The 17897-nt window shown below is 36.3% G+C and overlaps 3 protein-coding genes across 3 annotated transcripts; all 3 read left to right on the forward strand.

The window, feature by feature from the left end:
* Positions 1–767: 767 nt before the first annotated feature.
* LOC149727525 (N-alpha-acetyltransferase 20-like) lies at positions 768–3660 on the forward strand. Its single transcript, XM_089887655.1, has 3 exons — positions 768–1005; positions 1426–1637; positions 2173–3660. The coding sequence occupies exons 1-3, from the start codon at positions 826–828 to the stop codon at positions 2312–2314; spliced, it is 534 nt and encodes a 177-aa protein (XP_089743781.1). The 5' UTR covers positions 768–825; the 3' UTR covers positions 2315–3660.
* A 140-nt stretch (positions 3661–3800) lies between these two features.
* LOC149727526 (uncharacterized) lies at positions 3801–8538 on the forward strand. Its single transcript, XM_089887637.1, has 4 exons — positions 3801–6473; positions 6898–7121; positions 7635–7763; positions 7996–8538. Exons 1-4 carry the CDS (start codon positions 6434–6436, stop codon positions 8392–8394), a joined length of 792 nt encoding a protein of 263 aa, XP_089743763.1. The 5' UTR covers positions 3801–6433; the 3' UTR covers positions 8395–8538.
* Positions 8539–9498: 960 nt separating this feature from the next.
* LOC149727527 (uncharacterized) lies at positions 9499–17799 on the forward strand. Its single transcript, XM_089887593.1, has 13 exons — positions 9499–9614; positions 9709–9849; positions 10489–10606; positions 11025–11112; positions 11571–11729; positions 12593–12690; positions 13129–13231; positions 13856–13965; positions 14305–14474; positions 15062–15132; positions 15465–15550; positions 16034–16214; positions 16495–17799. The coding sequence occupies exons 2-13, from the start codon at positions 9726–9728 to the stop codon at positions 17665–17667; spliced, it is 2481 nt and encodes an 826-aa protein (XP_089743719.1). The 5' UTR covers positions 9499–9614; positions 9709–9725; the 3' UTR covers positions 17668–17799.
* The last annotated feature ends 98 nt before the right edge of the window (positions 17800–17897 follow it).

Raw genomic sequence — 17897 nt, forward strand, 5'->3', positions numbered from 1 at the left:
ACTTTGAAGGGGAATATTTTCGAGGTATTTTGAATATCTTTAAAAACAGCAGGGTGATTCTGGTATCTTGCGCAACGATTGACCTGACAATTAAAAGCACTTCTATACCGTAGTCGTCATCACTTTAAAACCTACCAAATTATGCTATTACTTTTGAAAATTGCGCCATACCGTAATTAAAGTTTATCTAAAAAAACAAACAGTTTTAAAGTGATGGCATTTAAATAAACGATTCAGTTAATATTTAAAACGGCGAGACCCTTAGGTTTGTAACACAGGTATCACAGACTTCAATTTCTTTATTAATCATTTAATACTGAGTTTATATAAAAACATTTTTACATGCGGACTCTGAAAATAAAACATGCTCATTCATTAAAGCCATGCTCTCTTTTTTAGGCTCGAAAGTTTTTGTTTGTGAGTACTGGCAAAAATTTGTCCAACGAGATATTAAGTTTGTCAATATATATCGTCCACAATTATTTGGTTTAAGTACGTTTGTTATGTTTGTTTTGTTTCATGCTTTTTGTCAGAAATATTTTGGTTTGTTGGGAATAAAAACGGTTTGCCAGGTTAATATTTGTCAGCATGTTGGTGTAGCCCAAAGTTAGTAGCCTAGTAACTGTACTTTGTTAGTGTCGTATGCCTTGTACAATTTGTGCACGGTGGTTGGTTCGCCAGCTAAATAATGGCACGTGGTGTTAACTTAAAGCTTGTCGGTTTTCTGTTTTTTTGTGTTTCAAATATATTTATAATTTAAATAAAACTTATGCTCATTTTACTACAGATGTTCTTTATGTTGTAGTCATAGTTTAAAGCATAAATATGACGTTGTATCGGCCATTTACATGCGAGGATATGCTGAAATTTAATCGAGTCAATCTCGACCCACTAACGGAAACGTACGCTGTCGGTTTTTATCTGCAATACCTCGCAAAATGGCCGGAATATTTTATGGTAGCTGAATCTCCAGGAGGTGACATCATGGGTTACATCATGGGAAAGGTAGATAATATGTTTGTATAAGTTGTATCTTTACAAACACAGTTCTTTTACTTACAATTTAATTTATTTTAAGTAAATACTCGATATGAGGAAATTGTAAATTTATCAGCCATGCCTGATGCCTGACGCGTAACCTAGAGGTTACGGGTTCAAGGCTCCTCGCTGCTATTATTGTGGTGTACGTGGGCAATGCAAAATTTGGTCCAACCCAGTGGTCACTAATGGGCATGAGGTGTATAAAACAGAACACCCATGTTATAACGACTGTTGTTGCTCCGCCATGCGAGGATAAATAAGTTACATACGTGGTAACTTGTAAGCGGGCCGAGTTGTATGAAACAAAACACACATGTTATAAAGACTGTCGTTGCCCCGGCAAGTAAGGATAAACAACTAAAAAGCTGCATTTATTCAATCAAGGTTGAAGGCCGAACATCAGATGATTGGCACGGTCATGTGACCGCATTGTCTGTATCAAGTGAGTATCGAAGGATCCGATTGGCTGCCGAGCTGATGCAACATTTAGAAGATGTTTCCGAGAAGAAGAAGGCTATGTTTGTTGATCTATTTGTAAGGAAATCCAACCAGGTTGCAGTGAAGATGTACGAAAAACTTGGATATATTGTTTATAGGTGAGAATGTGTTTTCATATTGTTAAAGATCTTGTAATAAACTAATAACTATAATAAGTTTTCCTATAGATTTACAAAAGTCGTTATAACATGTGTGTTCGTACATCTCATGCCAGCTTACAAGTTGCCCTGTTTGTAAATTTGTGGGTGATTATTTTACATACGCCCACAAGGATGGCAGTGGCGGGCCTTGAATCCATTGTCTTTGGGTTAGAGGCAGGCGCGCTTACCACTTTGCCTCAGCGTCGTTCTTTGTATTATACCACCCTTTATATTGTTACCTCCATTACCAGGCATAATGTAAACAATCTTTTAGCGGCTCATCTGGTATGAAACGTAGCACATTTTCGACGTTTCAGCTGCCTTCTTTTTTTGCACCAAGATTATTTATAAAAACCCTTTGTCTGAAACAAACATAATTTTGAGTACAAGAGCATGAACTTATTGTCTTTTATTATCCAGAACTCCATCCAGAGTTTCCATTAGCCATGCAACATTGCAACAAATAACATAACCTACAACTTTTATTGTCCAGAACTGTATTAGATTACTATTCGTCCCCCAACGGTGAAGCAGATGAGGACGCTTACGATATGCGTAAACCAACGTCATGGGACGTCAATCGGAAGTCTATTGTGACTGAGAAGAAAGTTATTTTACCGGAAGAACTAAACTAACATACGCTGGGCAATCAACCTTGCTTGGATGCAATCCACCCAAGTGACGACCAAGGTTTGGTATTCCATACAAACAGTTGATTGCCCCATGTTTTATTATATTGTGTTTGGACACTAATTCTTTTCCCACGCAATAGGTGGTTGCCTTCACACCACAGTAAGTAACATACACAGCTGCCAGGCATATTATACTTGCGTTCCAAAACAACTGTTCTGGCGTTTATTCGCATACATTTATTTTAATGCCCTATATAGGTTGTCTTTATTGGGGTAAATGGCATATTACTAGAGTCCATATTATAAACAGGAGTTGTTTCATGTCGCCCATAGAAATCACATAGCACGCAGCAAATGGCTAAATTGTTCATAGACATAATATAAATATGTACATATTACATATATATATATATATAAAATTAATCTATTTTATGTTTTTAATACAAATACAGAATGCAGATTAAAAAAAACAAATTTTCAAGTAGTTGTGTAGATTTATTAAAGACTAAAATTGACTTATATATAGAACTAAGTTTTGCGACTAAGCAGAAAAATATGTTTAAAAATTCCCGTTGCTAGGGTAAACAATCGGCGAAATTAGCCCCATTTGGTTGCTCTGTAAGATTTCTATGGTGATGAAATAACTTATGTTTATAAACGAACTCTGGTATGACAACCTTTATATTGGACCTTGAAATATTGGTACGCAAATTAATTCTGAAAGATTTTATGCAGAACAACAATGTTATGTTATGGTTTCAAACTTTCATATCGTTGCATTCTTTATACAATTGAACAAAACATGTTGTCAATTATATAACGGCTTCCAATGTATTTAATATTCCTGGGCCCACCAAGACTTGAACCAGGGGTTCTTTAACCACCAACCTACAAACAATGCTACAATACTACCACTTATGCCCACACTATTTGTTCACGAAACATGTTTATTCATAAACTCATGGCATAACATCTCATATAAATAACATATAAAAAAAAGTTTTTATTTTTAAAAGATTTGGTTTAAATCAAAACCATCTTCTTTTTAAAGTTTAATAATAAAGACAATTGTGCCGTATAAACAGACTGTTATGTTTGTATTAAAACCGACCAGAAAATTATATGCACCAAAATAGGACAGTTTGACATACAACATGTATTTTTAAGAACCCCCGGTTTAAATTGATCGTTTATTCGTTTTTGCCTTTGTGGCCATTTTGTTGTTCAATCGAAATCACAAACACTTTGTAAACTTTACATGTTTGAAGTTGTAGCAATAACTATGTCAAGGTTATAACTTTGCTGCAATTAACTTTACGTGGAAAATAAACAACAATCGTTGCATTCTATTACGTCGATAATGGAATAAAATAGATAATTCTTGAGTTGATGGCCAGCGGGAATTTTGGTCTAAAATGTTCCCTAGACCTTACCAATACGGGATACCCGCTGTATAACTTGTTTTGTAAAAAAACTTGCGCGTTCGTTTGGAAAACTAAAGGAAGTGCGAGAAAAAATGCCTCGTTTCCGTAACAAGGATTAAAGTATTAGCGCATGAGAGTTTCAATTGCCTCTTATGTTATGGTCGCCATTTCTTCGCTTGTTTTCCCTCTAGTGATGCCATTAATTGTTTACTGATAGGTTGTTCAAATTGTGAGCCACACAAAAAACAATTACCGACAATTATAAAGTTACATACGTAGTAACTTGTAAGCGGGCACGAGGTGTATGAAACAGAACTGTCGTTGCCCCACCATGCGAGGATAAATAAATTACATCGATTTCTTCAACAATGTTTTCGTTGTTACTTATTCGTTGATCTTGTTTTGATAATTTTTAACTGCCCGTCATCGGCCGACGACCCACGTTACCATTGTTGCCACACAAACATTATTATGATGTCACAAACAAATTGCGCAAACTCCTAACTCGTAAACCTTTCTATGAAATTACATTAACGATCCATGGTAACCCATAAGCATTCTCACATTGCTTTGTTTTAAGGTAGCCCACAAACACAGGCCGCTCATAAAATTCTAATTTAATCGGCCCTACGAGCCGTGTAACCTCGCTAAATTATTTTAATAGCCCACTCACCTAACTAACAGCGCCGTGTTATGGTTTTTATTACCTCGGTTTTGTTTGCATTTAACTTTGTGGCTTTCTCGCATCCGTTTTAATGACCTTTATGATCTCGTGCAACTTAATTATAAACGAAAACGTTTAATTTACGATATTTGCTGCGTTGTTGCGACACGCAGTAATACTCTTAAAAATCTGAAGCATCGCGCAAAAATATAGCGTAGCCGTATATTCAAGACGAATATATATATAGTAGGGTGGGGAAAGATGGGACACCTTTTCGTTTTTTTTTTGTCCGATTTAGTATTAAACAAAGAAAATTTAAAGAAATATAAAACCTGTTCTCACGACTTCCATAGACTGTTGTTAATTGTTTAAAACACAATTAATGGCAAAACGACAGTAGTTAAAATACGCTATACGAGTAACAATAACCATAGAAATGACGGCAACGCTAAAACTATATCAACAGAATCGTGGATACGGTCATCAAATTCTGTATTTTTTGTGTTAAATTTTTTACCAAAATGGACGATAAAAGAAATTGAAAACATGGGCCATCTTACCCCAACCTACAGAACAATAGATTTACGCTCTTGTCCGTTGTTACGTCACTAAAACAATTGTAAATAAGTACCCCCGAAATTTCCTTAGATACAATTACCCCTAAAAACAGTGACCATCTTACCCCAACCTTGAAACATTCAATTCAGCATTTATACTGCACAGTCCAAATATATATAAATAACGCTACATCTAAAATAACCCACTTAGATGCAATCCGCCCCCAACACGCCCAACTTTCCCGTGGGAAAGATAGCATTGATTACTTGGCAACTAAACCAGGTTACCTTTATTAAATTCCCACTATTAATAGGCGGCTGTGTATTAGTAATGACGGGACTTGTAATTTAATACACAGGACCACCGCCCAGTTAAGTTAAAGCACAAAACATTGGAATCAAGAAAATCTTATACAGGTACCATTGTCCGAGCGACCTTTCTATTCCGTTGTAAATCTCTGGTTTGATTTAAAGCCCCATCAGTACAAACATGTTGGGCAAATGTTTCAGTAAATTTTATCAACTTTAATCTGATTATGGCAACAGAGAGACGACCGGTTACCTAGCTACAACGGTCGGTTATTCTTCGTAAACATATTACGTTGGGTTTGTAAATCAACTTAATTTATTGCCGGTTTTTCCAGGCTTAGCCAACTTTGTTTTTTTTTGTGGAATATATATATACGTCATCATTACGTCATCAACCTTTTAATTCTTCCGTTCGTTTATACAATTTACGTGAAAACGGAAACTGGGTATACGATCAAAAAAACATTTTGTAATGCCTTATACAACACGTAGTATATTTATAAAAAAAATTCTATTGATCAATAAAACATTTTACAAAAAAACTAAAACAATTTTTTTTTCTGTTGTCTGTATGTTTGTTTTCTAAACGTCTCGAGTTCGTTAAATAGTAGCGACGGTAAGATGGACCGCGTAAGTATATACATACTATCCCATATTTCCCAATCTCGAACAAAAAACAGCACTTCAAATAAATATTCTTATCAACAGTTTATAACTGAGTTTTACGTAGATTTTTTCGTGCAAAATAAAGCACCAAAGCTCTAATGTAACCCGTTTGTACATTAACAATAAACTTACGAAACCAAAAATGACGTCAACGGTAAGGAGAAACTTCACATTGTTCATGAACTGCATCACCCAATGTCGGGATAATGGAAATTAACATTTTAATCGGTTCTGGTCAAAAGCACGTTAATTAGCATATGATGATATATCGACGTGCAATAAAACAGACGTTGTGTAACCAACATTATGAGTTACGGTTTGTTTGATTTTTTCCGTTAAAAACACACAGGTCACGAGATGGGACCTCAGTTGTGTTAGATTCCGTTGATGTGACACAGATATTCAAGTTATTTAAATTCGAGATATTCGCGATTTCTTTATTTAAAAAAAATATTTCAGGATATTTTTGAAATATCCCAAGAAACTCAAGATATTTCAAGATATGGAGGAAACGAAGCAATTGGAAAGAAGTTCAATTACAGGTTTTTTATTTCTTCCTATATTTACTGTTTGATTTAAAAGCGTTATTTAAAAAAATTGCGAATGCGTAATTTGAAGTTTTTAGTTAAATTACGTGAAGTTAAATACATCATTATTTGAAACACAATTATATAAATGGGTACGATGCTGGAATTGGTTTAAAAAATTATGCAACAGAATTATATATTATTTTCGTTTAAATAAATCCAGAGTAAACCCATTACCCCAACCCATAAATAACGTCGACCTTTAATGTTATATTACATTAATCTTATTTATCTCCGAATACGATATTGAAGTTCAGATTAAATAAAACAACAAAAAGAAAGGAATTAGCAACAAAACGAAAGTCATTAAAGCAAACTTAGATTAATAATCACCTGTCTTTCCAACTTTACTCGTTACATCATAAAATAATATGTACAGATTCGTTTCGAAGCACCATGATGACGTCATCGTTACCTAGCATGACGCCATATCCCACTATGACGTCACAGGGGTCGCAAAAAGGCAAACGTCGTTCCCGAACGACATTCGATCCGCACCAAATTAATGAACTTGAGAAAGTTTTCCGAACCACCCATTATCCAGATATTGGGACCAGAGACAAGTTAGCTGCCCAAATTAATCTACCAGAAGCAAGAATACAGGTTTGCATGATAATTCTTAAACATATATTACTGTGGGGTAAAATGGGATACCGTTGGCACAATATATCCCATATTTCCTAATCGTGTTTTGAACAATTAACAACGCTATTTCGTGGGGTGAAGTTATTTAATTCTGTTAAATAATATTTGTTTGCTACCAAATGGGACGAGTGAAAGGAAATTTAACAAAAAATATATAAAACACGTATATATAGGTATTCCAGTAAAGATTTTGTTGTAATTATAAGTTTTTAACTCTTCAGTTTCTAAAACGTCATTTGTTTGAACAGAGATTAACTGACTTCGCGAAATGAAACTTTCTCTTTACCTACTTAAATTTTTGGATTTAATTTAATTCTATTTATTAGTGACTAATGGGTTGTCCAAGTTATCACCCATAAAGAAAGACAGTTACCGTCGCCTTATATACGTGAACTGTTGTTTTACGGCTACGCGAGGATAAATGAATTAAGTTTATTTATTCATTAATTAACAAATGTCACATTGCCACAGATCTGGTTCCAGAACAGACGAGCTAAATGGAGGAAGTCTGAGAAACTAAGTCACTTCGGTGGATTGCAACATCTAACGGATATCGATGTTGTGCCTGCTCCCAAACCTGACTTCGTCATCAGGTCAAAGGTCAGTGGATGACGTCATTGTTTGTTTTTACCTCGATTTATTTTTTTTCATCGATTGCGGATAATTTGGACAACCTATTATTGACCACTGAGTTGGAGAAATTGCCTTTACGTTTATTGCCAAACGCCCACAACGGTAGCAGCGACGAGCCTCGTTATCCTGTTGGGTAGAGACGGGCCCGCACTAACCCCCTACCATGGCGCCATTTAAAAATGGATACTTTCCATTCTAGCATTCCGAGGAAAGACCGCCCTCTCGCGAGAAATCCCAGGAGCGATCACCGACCATTAGAGGGCAGAACAACGATGACGAAATGTCAAAAATGTGGGGTGAAATTAACCAACAGAGAGTTCTCTCCCAGTTCCTACCCTCACTTTACCCCTCCTACCCCATGTTCCCTACATCGCACGCAACTTTAGCTGCCCTACTATCCGCTAGGATGCACCCATCTATGATGTCATTACCGATGACGTCACAGAAACTTTTCGGTAGTTTTCCATCATCGTTTCCCTTACTGCCTCACACCGATACTCCATCATCGTCGACGCCCCAGTTCAATGTCCCAGACTCTCTGCTGACACCACCGTTAGTAATTGGCGAACTTAATTCTAGTGATAACCATTCAAAGTGACGACATGTTAATTGAATGAACACAAGTTACTTTTTTATCCTTATGTGGCAGGACAACAACAGTCGTTACGTCGTTACAACAAGGGTGTTTTGTTTCATATCTCGTTTCCTTTTTACCACGTATTAAACTTTGTGGGTGATTGGTTTTGTTTGTTTTTTAATGTAAGGCTATCAATTTAGACAACCCGTTATGCACCACCAGGTTGGAGCAATTTTATTTCGTTTTACTGCATATGCTTCAGTATTTATCTTGTACTATACCAAATATAAGTTTCCTGTAAAAAAAATGAATTATTTTGTGATGTTTATGACCGGAGTTTCGATGAGCATAGAAAACTAAAATAATTTTATATTTTAAATATTTTTTAGGGGAGTTTTAATAAAAGTATTGTGTTGTTTACTCATTTTCTTTGAATTTAGCGGTTTTAAAAACCAGGAAACTAAATTTTGATCAATTTAATGTTAAAAAGTTGTTACTGTAAGAAGCTAAACTTTATTATTAGTAACATTCCAACGCATAATTCAAAATATTCAAAGATATAGATTTGATAAGAGGAACTGTTATTGTGTTGGCTATGTAAATAATATTGGCTGGTTCCTTAAGTCAATAAAGAGTTTTTATTGAGTAACATATCTGTATAGGAGTTGTTAGTTGTACAGGCTTTAGGCTTAATATAATGTTAAAGGTATTTTTATGTTTATAAGTTTCGTACCTCGTACGTTATGAATCCAAGTTATAAGAAGTTATGTAATGTATTGTATATTATAGTTATTATGATGCTTGTGTATATTTAACAATGTTTGCCTATTGCCTTATTATATGTAGTTATTAATATCAATATTTAACTTATTACCTCTATGTACAATATGATATACGCTTGTTGATGTGGATTCTTCACTAGTGCTGTTAATATTATTAAAATGTATGAATTACAATAATTGATCTGGGCAAATAGAACTGCCAACTTTTTTCCAACCTAGATTCAAATGATTATTGTAACAGAAACACAAGATTACTCACATTTGATATACTAGTCTAGAATCCTTCTGTAACCCATTGCCTTTACCTTATAACCTAACAAATAACCGTGAACTAATAACCTCTAACACTTTTCTCCAGCCTAATCTGTAACATACGGGAGGACTCTTCACTAGTTATTTTATAACGTCATAGTGAGAAATGAGAGACAAAATAAGGAAATGAACGTTGAGGGTTAATAGGTAGGAAGTGCTTAGCATAAAATAGGGAACAGATTCTTAAACCGTTCCTTCTTTACAGTTAAACATATTTAAAAGTCTACAAAATGTGTTTCAGATTTAGTGTTTTATAATATGTCTATGTTTGGTAATGATTGTTTATTCTCTGAGTTTCAATCTTCGTGTTCGTCGGATGATGAAGAAGATGATTCGTTACTACGGCAATATAAGGAGGAGAACGCCACGCTAAGGAAACAAAATATCCTTTACATTCACAGTTTATCGTCTTGTATGAATAACAGCGCGTTTAACATAATTTAAACGTTTTTTTTTTACAAAAACAGAAGTCACAACTTGTTAAACCCTGGCTGCTTTACAAATAGATAACACATACTTAATGACATTTTACAGTGGATGTGAGAAGTAGAGGCAGTTTACGGGAATATGCAGCTTGAATACAAATAGCTGTAGAACAGTGGTTTTCACTTTTCCAACTGGCATGTTTTATTATTTCAGTCATAGTTCTCATACTACTTACTTAAAAACTAAAGTCAGGCAAAAAAGAATGATTTTATTTCATTTATTCTTTACTGTCGATCTATGTGATAAGTAAACCTAAACAGCTACATTTAGAAGACCTTCCTGTATCGCAAGTTATCGCAAACTTTAGGTTTCATTATCACTCGTCGTATATAGAACTTGTTATAGTAGTACTTATGCTGCGGCACAGTGGTTTATATTTCATAACACCAGGTTTAGAAACATGTTGCTCACACCTTAGGTGTGTATTATATATTAATACAAACCAAATAACTATATTTGTATTAAGGCTGTTTCATTGCATTAGGTCAAATGTTTTCAAGTTTAAATAAATGTTTCATCCTTATCTAATGTTTACATGAGCAGCTCCGTAAAGCAGTTAATATCTTCACTCAGCCATCCTTTATTAAAGTGAAGGACGCCGCAAAAGATGGACCAATCGCTCATGTTCTTCTGTTTAATAATGTAACTGCAAGGTGAGGATTGACAACATAGGCACCAAACCTGGGGTGGCAGGGTGGGCAGGCTAACCCTAGAATTTTCTACATTGTATTAATCCTTAAACAATGCAACCAATAAGTTAGATTTGTTTCACAGGATTTTGTGTCTAACTATCCCTGCCTCCCCTGTGTTTATGAAAGTTTAGCGCCTATATATAAATATATGATATGCGTTTGAAATGTTGGGACTAAGAGTGCTGTTTAATTATACAACAAGTATATGTTTTTGCTCCCCAGATTGCTGAACTCTACTATTATTTAAATGTACCAACAAGCGGAGCTAGAAATTAAAAAAAACAGTTTCGGGCACTATAAGTTTATTGAGTGTTGTTTTAATTTAGTAAATACAATATGAGTGATTATGCTTTAATTTACAAATTTTATACTCCAACAGGAAACACGCCAATGAAATTAAAAACTTCTTTCATGAAATTGCGTCTCGTCCGAATCTATCTGATGACTATGTGCTTGACTCACCACAGGTTGGTTTAACTGAATCATTAGTTATGATAGGCACGTGCCTGCCGATGGGCAAAGTGATACTCTGTAAATACACCTGCTTTAACTGGCCCACTTTCCCAAGATTTTTATTAACAGAAAACTTACATGTGTAGTGTATACAGATTTTGTTCAAATTCGATATGCGTTACCAATGTTATACCTGCCATACCAGTTACCAGCGGCAGCACTAATGAAGAATCCTTGGCTACATTACAGATTAGTGGTTATATGGGTTGTGGGTTATTGCTTAGCAGATAACATAGGGGCAGGATTCTTTACTAGTAACCACCATAACTTGTATCGTCTACACTAAACGCTGGTTAGAATGTAGTTATGGTTCACTTTTATTCCAGAAGTGTAGCTTTAAAATCAACTTTTATGTCATCACGAGGGCCATCAAGTTCATGCGTAAACAATTTAAACTTCAACATAAACACAGAGATCATCTGTTCCTTACCTTCCTCCCAAACTGAAGTCGTACAAATCCAAACGTAGCAGCAGAGACGAGAGAAAAGCCAGCAAAGCTTACGTTGTCACCAACAGCTTCCAAGTTTTTAGCAACTACTTTTATCTCGATCAAATCGGGGAATCTTTATCGGTTTGTGTTTGGGTTTTTTATATATTTTTATTATTCTATAATAAGTAAAATATTTATGTTTACTTTGTTTTCACTGTCACTAGGTGGTGATGGAGAGTTTGTAATGTTGAAACATAAAATAATATTGTGTTAAATGTGTAAAAATAGTAAATACAATGTAGAAAATTCAGCTGTCACCTCAGGTTTGGCGCCTATATGGGTGCCTTAGGCATGCCTTTTAAAATACAAAGGAGGCAGGAATAGTCAGAAACACAATCATATTAAGCGAATCTATTGCTTGTAACGTTTACTGATTAACACTTTCGGCGCCGCACTAATAACAATCGGACACTGGGTGCCGCAAGAATTTTGGATTTTATTAAATTTTTAATAAGCCATGAATTACAATTGAAGGTATATCTTCACTATTCGTCACAGCCGGAAGAATAAGTATTGGACAAAACAAAACTTCATAACATCATAATTGTAATGATCAGACTATTAGTATTAAACTTTGAAGTTTGAACCATTATCGGTAATTATTCCAGCAGCGGCGGCAGTGAAACATTGTAAACTAGTAATATTGCGTAAAATATACCTGAAATCATCAGAAACAGCTGATCGCAGAGTCACAAGCTAATTGGTCAAAAATACTGTAATCTCAATGCAGCCTAGATCGAGCGCACGTATATATACGTGGTTTACTATTAGTTTAAACGCAACGCGGCACTCGTAACAATGAAAAAATGATAAAACGTATATTTACGTGTGATGGCACCGCGAACCCTTGTTGCTTAAACGTATACGTAGATTGGCGCCGAAAGTGTTAATGCAATCTCTTTGGTGCATAAAACAACCAGTATTAATACCTACTGTCCGAACAGCGCGATGAGAAGAACGAGAGCATCCTCCCCTCGTATGAACGAGCACGTCCCGATCCCTTAGATGGAGAGGTCGATGAGGCGGATGTGAATAAAATATCGTGAGTTAATGTTGGTCATTGTGATGGAATCACATACATGATATTTATGATGTATTCATATTCGTGATGGAATCACATACGTGATACAATCATATTCGTCATATTTGTAATTTAAAAATGCTGGTGATTAAAAAAAAAATTCCATGCCTTAACTTTAATTTATTTAAACTTTGTTTATTGTAATGACTTACTCTGAAAAGTCTGTCGCGTTTTCCACCAGTCTCTACTGTTTAAACGAGGGATCCACAAGATTAGTTCTTATTTTATTACATGTGTATGCGGACATTGTGTATTCCTGGTATAAACAGTTTGTGGAATAAGTTCTGTATTTGGGTGGTTGGTATTTTGGGCCTCGTTGCACTATTGTGCCACAAATCATCACATTTATAGTTTGCGTGATGGGTGATGGTTCTGTAGTTACTTTACAATTTTTCACAGAAACAAAACCATGAGAGCTTGTTTCAACTGTGGTATGAATGATCATCAAATAAAGGATTGCCCAACCCCCAAGAACTTTAAAAATATCAACCAGCGTAAAATGGTGGGTGGCAAATGATATCATTACATACAATAAGGAGAAATTTCTTTCACAAGATTGTGTGTCTAACTATCCCTGCCTTCCCATGCATTGAATAGTTACATATTTCCAACAATTGTAGCTGTATCATATATTAGTGCTTTTCAACCTTTCCTGGGTTGGTGAACCCCTTAAGTTGTTGCGACGAATTCATGCACCCCTGATTACTTTAACGTAAAAATAATGACATTTCTCGATTCCCAGTTATATGCAAATATAGAATTCATATAAAAAAAACTGTAGGAAAGTGGCTAAATTTGTTAAAAATGTTCAAAACTGAATATTATTGGTGAAAATTGTTGAAGTTTGTGATGCACCCTTGTATACCCTTTTGCACTGGTGCACCCCTGGATATTTTGGTGCACCTTAGGGTGCACCGTGCACCCCCGTTGAAGGGCACTGGCACATACATATATTCTGATGTTGTTGGCTTGTTGCTACCAGAATCTAAAAGTAAAAAACTTTTCTGAGGAAAAACTAAACTTTGATTTGCATTTACTCTGATGATGCCATGCAGTATGGCAGACAATACTTCTATATATATCAGTATATAAATAGAAATCAATTAGCGGCAAACTTTTGTTTCAGCAATTCCAGGAAAGAGTGAACAGCTCCCCACAAATGGGGAATTCCCGTTACCACGCCGACAATGATTCAGATTCGGAACGATTCTCCGAGTTCAAACCAGGTGTTATAAGGTGAGGGTTTGCAGTTAGAATGTTTTGTTTATCCTTTGCATGGCGGGGCAACGATATGTGTTCTGTTTTACACCTCTTGTAGGGGATTGTTTTTTATATGGGTCAAATTTTATAAAGGGCCACTGGGTTGGAGCAACTGCTGTTAACTGTTTTGCCCTTGGACAAAATGCCCACAATTTTTTCACACGGCACACCTCACTGTTTGATAACTAACATATTAGTTGCTTGGATATGCTTTTTTTATACACCAGATACATATGATATATTTAATAGAACACACAACTTGTCCCATGTACAACACATGCACTGCATATAGAAATACTTAAACCCTCCTTCCAGCTCCCAGCTTCGTGAAGCTCTTGGTATCCGTGACAACCAACTTCCCCCCTACATCTACCAGATGAGGTGGCACGGTTACCCACCAGGTCACATGATTGACGCGAAGATTAATTCTGCCGGGTTAAACTTTTATTCTGAGGGAAGGAAATCTGACAGTCAGGATAGCGAAGGTGGGATTGAATAATAATGAATGTACCTTGTTTATCCTCGCATGGTGGAGCAACGACAGTCGATATAACATGAGTGTTTTGTTTCATACACCTCGTGCCCGCTTACAAGTTACCACGTATGTAACTTATTTATCCTCGCATTGCGGGGCAAAGACAGTCGTTATAACACAAGTGTTCTGTTTTATATACACCTCATGCTCGCTTACAAGTTACCACGTATGTAACTTATTTATCCTCGCATTGCGGGGCAAAGACAGTCGTTATAACACGAGTGTTCTGTTTTATATACACCTCATGCCCACTTACAAGTTAGCATGTATGTAACTTATTTTCCTCGCATTGGGGGCAACGACAATAGTTACATGTTCTGTATCATGCGCCTTCAGGACATTATAGGTTTGATTGTTAAGTGCCTTAAGAAGAACCTGAAACATTTACGATATGCCCACAATGGTAGAACCAGTAACCTTTAGGTTAAAGGCAGGTGTACAGATTACTGTCAACGCCTGGAATGTCGACTATTTTAAATCGCAACTGAAAAATTGCAAAAGCCTTTTGACTACTAATATTGTTGTTTTCACCTCCAGGTCAGGTTGACGTTGACAAAATCATCTCCTATCCTGGGTTTAATGTTCCACCTGCTCCACAAACTGTTGAGGTAAGATCAATTTGCCTATATTAACCAATGTTGGGGTAATGGGCCAACTCTGGTTTAATCCCAGGTCCCATGGCGTGCCTCACTGTAGGACCTCACCCATATAGAATAGAATGTGCATATACAATGTTGAGGTAATGAGCCAACTCTGGTCTAAATCCCAAGTCCCATGATGTGCTTAAGTGCAGAACCAAAAAGAATGGAATGATATTCACAGACTGACGGACACACTAATCACACTATAACATATGTAATATATATAATTTTAATTGTTAAGCAAAAAGTTAACTGCCTTGCAGTCCAAACACAATATGACATCACAATATATCCCATAGGATCCTTCCTTCCCTCCAATGGACGACAGACACAGCAAAGACGTGATGGTGTCGTACCATATGCATAAAAATGAACTCCTGAAAAAGTAAGAGACTCAACGTTTATGCACCCCTTAGTGTATTCACTTTTTATTTGTTATTTTATCTACTTTTTCATATTCTTTCCCTGCCACTAAAACTAACATGTTACAAGCAAAAATATGCGTTTCAATTTCTCAACAACTTGTCCTATAACATGTTTTATAAACTGTTATGTTCTACTATTAAATCTTTGTTTACTTAAAACTCATGTTTTGGGATCGATTCCGAGATAGCGAGGGTAAATATTAGGAAACTGCATTTTTTCCTCGTTTGTTTTACCTTATTTCTACTCGTTGTCGCTTTAACAAACTGCTTAAAATCGCACAACAAGCAAGAAACCCGAGGTTGCTTGTTAAGAAAATGCATTGCCTTTTTAACTCATGTTTAAACACAATAGACATTATTAACCTTCCATTTCAAGGTTCATGTTGTTAAGGAAGTTTGGTATTTTTATCTTAAAAGCCTCCTAAACTTGCGTTTAATTCCAGCAAACGAAACAACGTCGTCCCAAACCCACGTAAACGTCAAAAAGTTTCGCATCGAGTCGATAACGTGGATGAGGTCGATATGGAGATCGAGGACGACTCGGACCCGGCTGAGGTTGTGGCGGGTGATGCGAGAGAGAGAGGGGACCAGAGGATTGTCATCGAGTCTTCATCTGTGGAAGAGGTAGGTCGGGGTTGGGTAATATTGTTGGATGAAACTTTGGAAACACACAAAGTTTTTATACCAGATAAGCCGCTAATATTTAAGTTGTGGAAATAACAAAATACTTGGTTTTTGTTGTTACATGGATGTGGTTTACTTTGATAATATGGTTGTGTGTAGGTTAACGCTGTGGTAAACGCAGTTAAGTTGCTGTTTACGGTACGGCAGTTGTTGTTGTGAGGTAGGCAAAGTGGGGGCGACATTTCTTTGTTTCTTTTTTTATCCTACACATTCCTCCCAGGAGGAGAAAGAGGAAGGTGAGTGCGATGAGATGATAGACGTTGATCAATATGTTGTGGGGTTGAGTCAGGATGAACTACAAGTAAAGAAAGCAGCGATCGAACGTGAACTCGGGAAGCTTCTGGTGTCTGATGTTGTTGTTATTTCATCGGATGATGATGTCACTTCTAATGATGTCACACCTGATGATGTCAAAGCTGATGATGTCACACCTGATGATGTCACACCTGATGATGTCACTACTAATGATGTCAAAGCTGATGATGTCACTACTAATGATGTCAAAGCTGATGATGTCAAAGTTGATGATGTCACACCTGATGATGTCACACCTGATGATGTCACACCTGATGATGTAACATCTGATGATGTCAAAGTTGAAGGAAAAGAAACACTTACTGATGACGTCATTCATAATGATGTCACCAGTGATGATGTCACACCAAATAATGAAACTAACACCAATGAAAAGATGTTTGATGAAAGTACAACCACTGGACATCCTTCATCTGTTAAAGATGATTCTCCCAATGTTGATGTTACACAACTTGGGAAGTATGGTCATGATGATACTTCTCAAGTTACGCGTGGTGGAGTTGCCAACCATATTACTGGGGGGATGGCTTCCAAAGTTGACGATTCAAACCAATATGACGTGGATTATTTAAACAATAAAAAGTGTGTTGAACTACGTGATATTGATGTCATAATACCTCAAAAAGATGGAACGCCGCATTGTGATGTCATAACATCAAAGACTGACACTGTGATGTCACAAAGTGAACAATCATCACATACTGTTCAGGATTATGACGTAACAAACGATGATAAAACCATTTGTGACGTCACGGAAAGTGTAACAATGCAAAATGACGTCACGAATGAACCACAATCTACTACACGCGATGACGTAGAAGGCAATAATGACGTCATGGACAAGGTTAACAACATTTCGCTCGAGCCTTGTGCTGGGAACAATGATGATAGTGACGTCATAATGGATGGTGGAAGTGGGGAAGGGAACCCCGAAAACACGGGAGTTCCCCACCGTTCAAAGTTCGCAGCAGGCGTCACCCAGTTCGACGCTTATTACCGCGAAACTAAGTCGCATGGCGTGTTTAACAAATTGAAAAGATTGTTGCGTAATTCACCGCGAAGACAACCAAAAGATTAATGACGTCATATACCTTTATCTGACGTCATAGGGAAATTTGTTTTTCTGTGTTTTTTTTACAGTTTGTACCAACGGTTTTCACACTTTGTTCGAATCGCATAAATTATTGAAAACAGAGATCAACTTACAGCCGTCCTGTGTAAGTCGGTAAAACTTCGCTTTGATATTAATGTTTGAATGGTTTGGTATCTCATTTAAACCAGGGGCGATGGGTCGCTACAGTGGTTAGA

Source organism: Ciona robusta, chromosome 11, assembly GCF_009617815.1.
Source record: "Ciona robusta chromosome 11, ASM961781v2".
Lineage (NCBI taxonomy): Eukaryota > Metazoa > Chordata > Ascidiacea > Phlebobranchia > Cionidae > Ciona > Ciona robusta.

Excerpts from the sequence above, each read along its gene's own strand:
- LOC149727525 (XM_089887655.1), top strand. The coding sequence starts at position 826 with ATGACGTTGTATCGGCCATTTACATGCGAGGATATGCTGAAATTTAAT. Across the intron at positions 1,006-1,425 it reads TGGGTTACATCATGGGAAAG|GTTGAAGGCCGAACATCAGA; the intron begins GTAGATAATATG and ends TATTCAATCAAG. Across the intron at positions 1,638-2,172 it reads CTTGGATATATTGTTTATAG|AACTGTATTAGATTACTATT; the intron begins GTGAGAATGTGT and ends TTTATTGTCCAG.
- LOC149727526 (XM_089887637.1), top strand. The coding sequence starts at position 6,434 with ATGGAGGAAACGAAGCAATTGGAAAGAAGTTCAATTACAG. Across the intron at positions 6,474-6,897 it reads GGAAAGAAGTTCAATTACAG|ATTCGTTTCGAAGCACCATG; the intron begins GTTTTTTATTTC and ends TAATATGTACAG. Across the intron at positions 7,764-7,995 it reads ACTTCGTCATCAGGTCAAAG|CATTCCGAGGAAAGACCGCC; the intron begins GTCAGTGGATGA and ends TTTCCATTCTAG.
- LOC149727527 (XM_089887593.1), top strand. The coding sequence starts at position 9,726 with ATGTCTATGTTTGGTAATGATTGTTTATTCTCTGAGTTTCAATCTTCG. Across the intron at positions 14,475-15,061 it reads TGACAGTCAGGATAGCGAAG|GTCAGGTTGACGTTGACAAA; the intron begins GTGGGATTGAAT and ends TTTCACCTCCAG. Across the intron at positions 15,551-16,033 it reads AAAAATGAACTCCTGAAAAA|CAAACGAAACAACGTCGTCC; the intron begins GTAAGAGACTCA and ends GTTTAATTCCAG.